The sequence below is a fragment of the Poecile atricapillus genome, chromosome 13 (assembly GCF_030490865.1).
Source record: "Poecile atricapillus isolate bPoeAtr1 chromosome 13, bPoeAtr1.hap1, whole genome shotgun sequence".
NCBI lineage: Eukaryota > Metazoa > Chordata > Aves > Passeriformes > Paridae > Poecile > Poecile atricapillus.
In genome coordinates, this window is record NC_081261.1 from 1,291,193 (window position 1) to 1,301,526 (window position 10,334).

Below are 10,334 nucleotides of genomic sequence, written 5' to 3' on the forward strand. Positions count from 1 at the left end.
CCCACATTTGATATTGATTTGAAGTGGTTTTTACCACCAGTTGTCTGTTGGAGAGCAGAGTTAGATATGGTATCAGAGCCCGAAAAAACCATGGCATCAAATATTGCCTGTTGGTAGCAGAGGGAAAATTTGTGTTATTTGGGCCTGTATTTCACTTCTTTATCTCGGGTTTTGGGTGTACCTTGTACTTTGGTGTGCAGCATCATACAGCTGCCACATGGAAAAGGTGGAAGAAATGGGAAATATCTTCTCTAACTCTGCTTTTAACTTTGTTTTTAGCCAGAGCCACCGCCCACAAACAAGTGGCAACTGGATAACTGGTTGAACAAAGTTAATTCCCATAAAGTGTCACCAGCTTCTTCCGTGGACAGCAATATCCCTTCTTCCCAAGGCTACAAGAAAGAGGGACGGGATCAGGGTACAGGGAGTGGGTACACTGATCAAGGTGGATCCAAGGACTCCATTTCTTCTACACCAGGGAGAGATTCCAAACCCACCCAGAAGGGCTCGGAGAGCAGTCGTGGGAGGCAGAAATCACCTGCCCAGAGCGACAGCTCGACTCAGAGGAGGACTGTAGGGAAAAAACAGCCCAAGAAAGCAGAAAAAACATCTGTGGAAGAGCCCAGAGGGGGTCTTAAAATAGAAAGTGAAACCCCAGTAGACATGGCAACAAATATCCCTTCAAACAGGCACAAGGCAGCCACCAAAGGCTCCAGGAAACCCAATATAAAGAAGGAGCCCAAGTCTTCCCCTCGACCGACAACAGAGAAAAAGAAATACAAGGCTTCAAGCAAATCTGCCCAGAAATCCAGGGAATTCATCGAAACAGATACCTCATCCTCTGATTCAGATGAAAATGAGAGTCTGCCTCCTTCCTCACAAACACCCAAATACTCTGAGAGCAATAGGACTCCTGTTAAATCTTCCATGGAGGAGGATGACAGCTTTTTTCGGCAACGAATGTTCTCTCCTATGGAAGAGAAAGAGCTTCTGTCCCCACTGAGTGATCCTGATGAAAGGTACCCACTCATTGTGAAGATTGACCTGAGCCTCTTATCCAGGATACCAGGGAAGCCTTACAAGGACGCTGATGCTGCCAAGGTGGAGAAGAAGAGCGCTCCGGAGAAACACGCCCGGGAATCCCAGAAACAGCCCTCGGACAAGAGCTCCACAAAAGGCAAAAGGAAACACAAACAGGTGAGGACTCTGGGGAGATTTCCCTGTCCTCTCAGAGCATTGAGTACCCCAGAATCCAGGTGATGCCTCAGGGTAGGGACTGAGCTGTGCAGGAGATGCTTTCTTTGCTGCCTTGTGTGGAGCTCCTGCATCAGCCCTGTGCTGTTTCAGGAGACTGCTGGGATTTTCCTATGGGAACACCTGGAGGAGTGTCAGCCCTGTAGCCAGAGCTCAGGGAGGTCACAGATCCTGTGCCTCTAAGCTCTGCTTCCAGCCCTCTCCTGCCTCCCTGGAGCCAGCCCCTGGTGCTCTGCAGGCCAGCTCAGGCAGCTGATCCAACGGGAAATCCACCTGGGAAAAAAACTCCAAAAGTCAGTTTGCAGCTGGATCAGCTCCCTGAGCCATGGAATTACTCATTGCCAGGATAAGGGATGGGGCAGGACTGGGCCTGGGGCATGGCAGCAGCAGAAAACATCTCAGGTGCTGCTTTCCTGTGAGCAGGGGGATCTCTCCATAAAAATACTGAACCTTTTCCAAAAGCATTTCATCTTTCCAGCAAGGAGTAAAAAGCAGGAATGGTTGGGGGACAGTAAAATGGGCAGGAGTCAGTGGGGGAACTGAGTAAAAAGGATACTCTTGGAGGGGGGAATGTGAGTAGTCAATGCTGGTGTAATTTTAAACTGCTTTTTGAAGGCTCAGCACAGGGACCCTGTATAAAGGGCAGGCCTGGGAGTGCAGCAGGCTCAGTGATCCAGGGAGTCTGGTTTCCCTGAGGCCCTGGGGCAGGGATTCCAAAATCCCTGTGCTGCTCTGGATGTCACTCCAAAAGTTTCCTTTTACCATGTCAAAGGGATGTGACAGGGGTTGGAGACTTTGTTGACATCTGCAATCCCAGGACTCTGGGAGATCATTCCCAGAGTCATCTGAGGACCTGGATCATTACAGTCACACCAGTTCCCTGCTGAGCAACCAAAGTTAACTTGCTGAAGTCAGTGTCATGCAGGAGCCCTGACATGGAACTGCAAACAGATTTCTCCTGTGCTGTTCCTAACTAAGATTCCTGTTTTCTCTGGCTGAGGAAATGAGGTGAGAAAATGAGGGAATAACTCTGACCACTACAGTGAGCAATTACTTTTTGCTGGTGTTACTCTATAACTCCTGATGTTCCTGGGAAGGCACTCACGTGTTCCAGTGGGTCTGAATTCCCTGACTTCTCTCTCTTTGGCCACTTCTGCCTTTAACCACACATTTGGAATTACAGTATTAAAGATCTGTGCTCTCACATGCAAGTCACAAAGCTTTGGTGAGACCAGTTAAATTTAGGCTTTACCCCAGGAAATGGTGGTGGTTAAATGTTGTGAAGCCTCAGATCACTCTGATGCTTCCTGAGAGGATGGAACCTGTGTGAGCCAAGGACAGGACCCCCTTTCCTCAGCCCTCAGTTCTCAGTTTGTGCTCCAAACCCAAGTGGCACCACTTGGTTTTCTACATTTCCTGGGTTTCCTTCCTCACAGTTCTCAGGTTGCAGCATCAGTAACAAAACCAAAACCTTTGGGGCTTCAGTCTGGGGTTTGTTACCAGATGATTTATTCACTAAGACCCCATTTTCCCTCTTATTCACTGTATTGATCCTTCCAGTGCTTGGTGAAGATATCTTAGAAATTTAATTTCAAGACCCTGTGACTTGAGGATTAAATTGATAAAAATACCTAGTTTTCAACATCTCTGAGCTGACTTTAATAGACTGATGAGATTTTTAGCCTTTCCTGGCATTCATCAGACACCTCTCTAGACCCCACAACATTAAATCTGTCTCCTGATCTTGCCAAAGCCTTTGGCAGATTTTCCTGAGATTTCATAGTTAGAATTTATCTATGAAATGAACAACTTGGCTGTTGCTGCTTTTATCAGGTTGTAATTTAGTAGCCAGACTGGGATTTTCATTTTGTTCCAGTATCAGGGTCTGGTAAGGATTTGCTGAGGATGAGCTGTGGTTTTGGGGTCTGTATTTAGCTGTGAAACACCTGCTGAATGTTGTCTCTCAAGGTGAAATGCTTCCACTCTCAGTGATGTGTAAATGTGGATCTTTGGATGTTTTTCTCATTTGCTTTGCTCAGAACGAGGATGAAAACAGAGCCAGTGAAAGCAAGAAAACGAAACTGGAAGAAAAAGCTCCCTCAGGACACAAGAATTCCAGCAGCAGGGAGTGAGTATCTCTGCTCTTCCCTGCACTAGGGTCAGGGTGGCCATGGATGGTGCTCATCATCCCCCTCTTCTCTCTCCCACCCCAAGTCTTCCTCAAATAATTGGTAAAATTTCATTTTTTTTTTTTACCCTTCAAATGAATTTACTTCAGAGCTTCTACAGGCAATTGGTGGAAATGAATTTTTATCCCCAAAAACACTGGCTGAGGACAATTGTGCTCCTAACAAAGTGAGGTGACCCCTCCTGTGAAGGGAATATTTCCTTCCTGGTTTTCTCTAATACACAGTGGGGTTTGGGTTTGGTCTAGAAATCAAAATCTGTGCTTCTAAATTAACCCCATCTGGTAATTCTCTGCCTGGTAAGTTTTAAACTGAACTGGCTTTCTTTGGGAAGCTGATGGCATTGAGCTTTAAGTCCATGGATTTAACTTTCCAGCTCTTTGATTTGTTAGTGCAAGAAAAATGTGAGTGATACCAAAGCAAAGTAGTAGAGAATTGGCAGATCAGCACCATTGTTTCGTGTGTTATTTCTGGATTCCCCATGCTCTTTGCAACACCTGTTACGCCTTTATTTGATTGATTTCTTGGGCAGTGTTAATCCACAGGAGAGATTAAGTTTTTTTGTACTGCATTTTGAAACTTCTGTTTCAGTTCAAGCAACTGAAAACTGGTATAATTGTGTCATGGAAAATATTCTGTCCAGTGAGTAATTGCCAAATTGCAAAGATGGGAGAAGCTGCAGCAATTTGGATGCTGCAACTTCTGTTTGTCCCTTCTGAATTAAACAGTGTCTTACTGTTTGTTAGGGAGCAGCTGTAGAATGAATGGATGCATTTCTGGTTTGATTTTTTTACCTGATACTTGATCTTTTTTGTGGTGTTTGCTTGAATGCCAGTGCAGTTCTCTGAAGGACAATTAATTAAATGAAACTATATGATTTTCTAGAAATAATGTGTAGAAATAATAATGGTGGGAAGGCAGGAATAGCCAAACAGCATCCCTCAGCAGCCAGGTGAGTGTCCTGAAAGGCTGTGCTGGGGAAGTTTCCCATTCCCTGGGTTCCAGAGGTTTATCTGGAGCATCTTTCCCTGGAGCTGTTGGCTGGCTGGTGTGCACAGACAGCCTGGCGCTGGCATTGGCTCCCACTGCTGAAATTGGGAGGGTTTGGGGTGGTTTTTGTGCAGAGCTGGTGCAAGGGTGTGGTTTTATGGTTAGAACTTGTCTGGTTTTGCCTGTGTTTTCAGGTCAGAACAAATAAAATGGTGAAAACAAGTTCCATCTGGCTTTGGAGACACCTAGTCACTGAGAGGATTATTCTGCTTTTCTGCAAAGCTGGGTCTGACAGGAAAAATTTTGGGGGGGGAAAAGTGTTTAGTTTAAGATTTGTGTGTTTGGTTTTTTGGGGTTGTTGGTTTTGGTTTTGTTTGTTAAGGCAAGAAACTCAAACCCTGAATTTGTTCCTTTTTTTCCAGGTCTTCAAAGCCAAGTGCTGTTAAAGAGAAGGATTTGCTGCCCTCCCCTGCTGCCCCAGCCCTGCAGAAGGATTCCAAGCAGGAACATGGCTCCAGGAAGAGAACAGTCAGTCAGTCCTCATCCCTAAAATCCAGCAGCAACCCAGGCAAGGACAGCAGCAGTGGCAGCAAGAGCAATTCCTCTTCCAAGCAGAAGAAGACAGAGGGGAAGGGGTCCAGCAGTGCCAAGGAAGCCAAGGTAAAGGGCTGGTTCTGTCTCTGCCTCTTGTATTTATTTTTCTTAGTTTGATCTAAGCAGCCATTTCCAGCTCAGTTTAAAACATCATTAGTTTGAGATGTGAATTGTTTCCTGTCAGAGCTCAAGTGCCTTGGAAGGCCATAAATGAGAGGACAACTTGGAGAGATCATGGAATCTGAATGCTTACCCTGCCAAATTCCTGTGTGAATAGAGGGATGGGTTTAGTCATCCCCTGGTGCTGCCTGTTCATTGTTTGAGTGGTTCACAAGATCACTAGAAAGCTGTCTGCACGCTGGAAATGGAGCTGAGAGGCTGCTCCTGTCTCCTCAGAGCAGATACAGAGCTTGTCCTGGTTTCAAAGGACAGCAGGAGCTCAGTCTGTGCTCAGTGCTGGGATGGGAAGCTCTGGCTCTCATTTTATGACATTGTAGAAAGATGATTTCAACTCCAGTTCAGTAATTTGCAGAGCTCTTTTTGGTTGGAGGGGAGAAAACACAGTCATGGAGATGGTGCAGAAAATGGTTTGTAAGAGATTTAGGTTGGGAAGATTGATGTGATAGAATTTAAAAATATAAATATCCCCAAGCCAGCTGTTAATTTGTGATATGTTTGTTATTTTATACTTCAGGTGTGCTTACTCATGTCTTTCTCAGAGGAGTAACTAGTCCTGTGTGGGTTTTTCAAGGCAGCAGCATTCAGAGAGAGTGTTGTTGATAGAAATCCTCAAAATCCTCCTCATCTCTGTTAGAGTAGAAAAGCAGGATTTAGAAACAGTGACAGGTGAGATGGAGGGAGGGATTTCCTCACCCTGGGTGTATCTGGAGAGCCTTGGCTGCACCCTCCCCTCTGCAGTGAGCAGCCCCAGTCCTGTGGGAGCACCCTGGGAGCTGAGTTATTCCCACTGCAGACTGTTCTTCCTGGCTGGAAGGGGGGAATTTATACAACAAATGCTCTTCCTGTACTCATGGCATGGATTTCCCTTCCAGGAGAAGGTCCTGAACAATTCCTCCAGCTGCCCTCCTGCCTCTGCTCAGGCCACGGAAAGTGTGAAGTCGAGGAGAGCAAAGCTTGTTTTTGATGATAGGTAAGGACAAAAAATTCCCTTTCACTCTGGGGGGCTCTGGATCTCAAGTACAGGCAGCTCCACACGGAGGAGAGTTGGTGTTTTGCTCCACAAAAGATGTTACACACAAGCTCTTTGTCAAAGAAAATACCTTGAAAAGAAAATAAAACAAACATTTCACCATCTTGTGTAGACTTGAGGTTTCAATTGGGCCAATTCAGATGCCAGCTTGCTTTGAAAGCACTTCTTAAAATTCACTTTACAGGTGAAGTTATGTTTGCACCAAATGTAAAATAACTTTCTGCTTAAGAACTTGCTTGAAATACTGTTGGAATTACCTGAAACTAGAGAATTAACTTGAAACTACTTTTAACAAAATTATCATAGTAGTTAACTAATTTAAGAGATTCCTTTAAACAGTTTTAGCATAGTGTAGCTTGAGTTAGAACAGAAAAAGCCCTGAAATGTGGCAATATTGTTACATAATACAGTTACAAAAGGCCATGTGTGGCTCCAGTCCCTAAATCCGTGTCCTCCTCTCTTGCAGGACTTACTCAGCTGATCACTATTTGCAGGAAGCGAAGAAGCTGAAACATAACGCAGATGCTTTGGTGAGTGGCTCTCCAGTGCCCACCCAGGGTGTGCCCTGGGGTTGCTTTGCTGCCTTTTCCACCCTCCTGCCCTTCTGTGCTGGAATTCCCTTGCATTTCTCTGCTTTCTGTTGCTGAGTTGTTCTCCCTCCCCGCAGTCGGACAGGTTCGAGAAGGCCGTGTACTACCTGGATGCTGTCGTGTCCTTCATTGAGTGTGGGAATGCATTGGAGAAAAATGCTCAGGAATCCAAGTCCCCGTTCCCTATGTATTCAGAAACTGTGGAATTAATCAAGTAAGCTTTGCAGAGCTCCTGCAGGGGCAGGTGGGTGGGGGGAGCTCTGGGAATCAGAGCTTTGAGGTGGACAGAGGTTTTGCACCCAGCTTTTGAGATCTGTTGTCGTTCCCAGTAACTCTGGAGCAGTGACCATTTCATTCCAGTTGCTGGGGTTTAAAGCATTTCCAGGGAGGGTGAGGTGGTCCCCAAGTCCCTTCAAGTCCCTCTACAATGAGTGACCCACGAGGAGCAGAATTATTCTGGTTACTGCTGAGTCGATGCTTTATTTGGGGCTGAGAGATGTTCCTAAAACAGTGGAGACAGCTGAAACTGGAAATTCCTGAGAACATGAGTGTTTTGTGAGTGATAAATGGAAGTAGTTTTTGTTCTGGGGCTGATTTGCTGCCTTTCTCTGCAGATACACTATGAAACTGAAGAATTATTTGGCCCCGGATGCGACGGCTGCGGACAAAAGGCTGGCAGTGCTTTGGTGAGTGTGCTGGGGCTTCCTGCTGCACCCTCGTGCATCTCACACCTGTAATCTACACAAAATGCTGTTTTACACCGAGCTCTTGGGTGTTCCTGGACCAAGCACAGGAGATTTCCACTTGGCTGTACACAAAAATCAATCTGTGTCTGATTACTGAAATGTCACCAGCAAGGGCCAAGGCCTTGAAACATTGAAGTGAGAGCAGAAGGTGCCTCTGGAGCACTGAGCCAGGAATAAATCCCACTTGGACTGGCTGTGGGCTCTCCAGGAGCCCTGAGACTGAGGGAGTGGCTGCAGAAGGTGTAGAGGAGCAGAAGCCTTTGCTTCAGGAGAGAGCAAAGGAAGGCCCTGGCAGGGCTCAGGGTGTCCTGGCACAGGAACAATAAATGAAGCCCTTGTCTAGGAAGTCACTGCTGTCTCCCAAGCCCAGCAGCATCATGGAGAGTTTCAGTTCCAGCTTGAGGCACATGGAGCTGTTCCAGTTCCCTTCAGAATTTCAAGGTGGTTGTGGATTTTCTGGTTGAGTTACAGCTTGAGAGCTGAGCTGGCAGGGAGAACATCAAGGCCACAGCTATTTAGGTTTTTGACATGCACTGAGTTAAGCCTGACTTTAATTGTGACTGATTTGTCCTGTCTTTGGGCAGCCTTCGATGCCAAGCTCTTCTGTACCTGAGGCTTTTCAAACTGAAAAAGGAAAGTGCATTGAAATACTCGAAAACTCTGACTGAACATCTGAAGGTAATTGCATCTGTATTTTCTTAGAACATTAATACCTAATGGTATGGAAGCTCTACATCACTTAAAGTTCCCAAATCCAATTTCAGATTGCTGCATGTGAACACCTGTTTAGAACTGGACTTGAAGGTGTATTAAAGCTGGGCAGAGCTTTAATAACCATAACCCTGCTGGTCCTGGCATGACAAGTCTCTGTTAATTTGTTCTTCTGTAATAAATGTAGTAGGCTTTAAGGTTGTTTGCAGTGGGATGTTGGGTGGGTTCAGGTAAATTGCCCATGAATTGATGTAAATTTCTGTGCAGCTGATTCTGAAACTTCCAGTCTCAATGCTGAAAAGGCTCATCACATACCCAATCTCTCAGATTTGGGATATCTTTAATTGTTCAATGCCAGTGATAACAGATTCTTTCTATTAAAAGGTTGAAAAAACTAAAATGTTCCCATAAGGGGCAATGGACTACTCTAGTACTTCTTTGTTTTGATGAAATAACTCCTTGATTTGTGTTTTAGCCATCAGTAAAAAAGGATAATTCCTTAAATTTCAGTTTACTGTGATATTGAGTACATTAGTTGAAAGTACAACTACAAAAAAACCAACATTGGTTTAAAAGAACTAATTGAACAACCAGATAAAATGTAACTAGTGAAAGTACGAACACAAATCAGGTGAAATGTGTCTTTTTTTCCCCCACACAGAATTGCTACAATAATTCTCAAGCACCGTCACCTGGTATGGGAAGGTGAGTGCTAAAAGCTGGTAGCTCTATTTCTCATCTTACAGGACGTTTTCTACATTTCCTGTGTGCCAGGGGGGCTCAGGGAGCAGCTTTTGGGGTGATTATTTGAAGGGGGTGGATTTTGATCCATTTTTTGTGTAGTTATCGTGGTGGAGGGAGGTGCTGCAGTTCTGCACAGGTTGTCAGGCTAAAAAAGGGCCAGTGTGCCACCAACCCACAAGTCCTTTATCCCAGGGAGTTTTGGTATCCAATTTAATGCTTCTCCCCCCAAACAAGAGCTTTATTAGTGCTGCAAGGCCAGAGGTTACAAGCACTTGCAGGATTCTCTGTTCCATAGATTGGCAATTACTTCTGCTCTTTTAAACCCAATAATGGACCTTTGATAAATTATTCAATGAGTTTAAGGGGAGGGCAATTCAGATTTCCATGGTGTTATCTGCAGTAATGTTATATAATGCAATATTCTGGCATTGGAGTCACCAGGTAGCTGTAAGTTTTTTGTTCTTACTCTTTAAAAGTTCATTTAAACAACGAATTTAAGATTTTATTGAGTTAAGAGATGCTCAGGTTTGGTAATTAGGTTTTGTAAGCTATAAATAATTGTTGGATGATCCTCAGCAGTTCCCAGCTCGATATTTTCATTTGTTGTAGGGCAAATCCTGATTTTTGGTGTGTAAAGTGGGAGTATTTTCCCATCCCACACCCTGGGCAGAGGGATCTTAGGGGACATCCCAGAGCATGATGTATCTAAAGCTGATGCATTTCTGCCTTTCCTATTCCATCCTCTGTGGGTGAGCAGCAAACCTGTCGGGATGCCATCTCCAGTGTCTCCAAAGCTGTCTCCAGGGAATTCAGGAAATTACTCTTCCGGGGCAGCCAACCCTTCAGGGAGCGGGTCCTCGGTGACGATCCCGCAGCGCATCCATCAGATGGCTGCCAGCTACGTCCAGGTCACCTCCAACTTCCTCTATGCCACTGAAATCTGGGAACAAGCAGAACAGCTCTCGAGAGAACAGAAAGGTAAGGGCTGCCTCAGGGGGACTGGAAGCTCCAGAGGGGGCTGGGACACTGCTGGGTTTGGTTTTGTTGATGGTGCTTTGGGTACTGAACCTCTGCAAAATCATGGGGAAAGTGATGTCTTGGGTTGCAGGGATACCCCAGGCTGGCTGTTGTGGTTGTCGAGGTGGTGGTGGAGTTGTGACATAAAAATCTTGGTTGTGTTTCCTGTAAAATGTTCAGGGTAGGAAGAGGAAACTCGGTGCATTTCCCTTTCTGAAATTCTTTAGTGAAGACTTCTTAAGGAAGTTTGACAGTAGTTTAATTATTTTCAACTAATGAAATATAAGTTTTA

The 10,334-nt window shown here is 45.2% G+C and overlaps 1 protein-coding gene across 3 annotated transcripts in view; it reads left to right on the forward strand.

The window, feature by feature from the left end:
* The window catches only part of AFF4 (ALF transcription elongation factor 4), a 46,814-nt gene that overhangs the window by 30,814 nt on the left and 5,666 nt on the right, over positions 1-10,334 (forward strand). For all 3 annotated transcript variants that reach the window (XM_058849203.1, XM_058849204.1, XM_058849202.1), the window contains exons 12-21: positions 280-1,197; positions 3,294-3,382; positions 4,853-5,090; positions 6,077-6,174; positions 6,701-6,764; positions 6,902-7,038; positions 7,439-7,510; positions 8,155-8,248; positions 8,943-8,986; positions 9,783-10,003. In XM_058849203.1, coding sequence (XP_058705186.1) covers positions 280-1,197; positions 3,294-3,382; positions 4,853-5,090; positions 6,077-6,174; positions 6,701-6,764; positions 6,902-7,038; positions 7,439-7,510; positions 8,155-8,248; positions 8,943-8,986; positions 9,783-10,003 — 1,975 coding nt within the window. The remainder of the gene's footprint in view (positions 1-279; positions 1,198-3,293; positions 3,383-4,852; positions 5,091-6,076; positions 6,175-6,700; positions 6,765-6,901; positions 7,039-7,438; positions 7,511-8,154; positions 8,249-8,942; positions 8,987-9,782; positions 10,004-10,334) is intronic.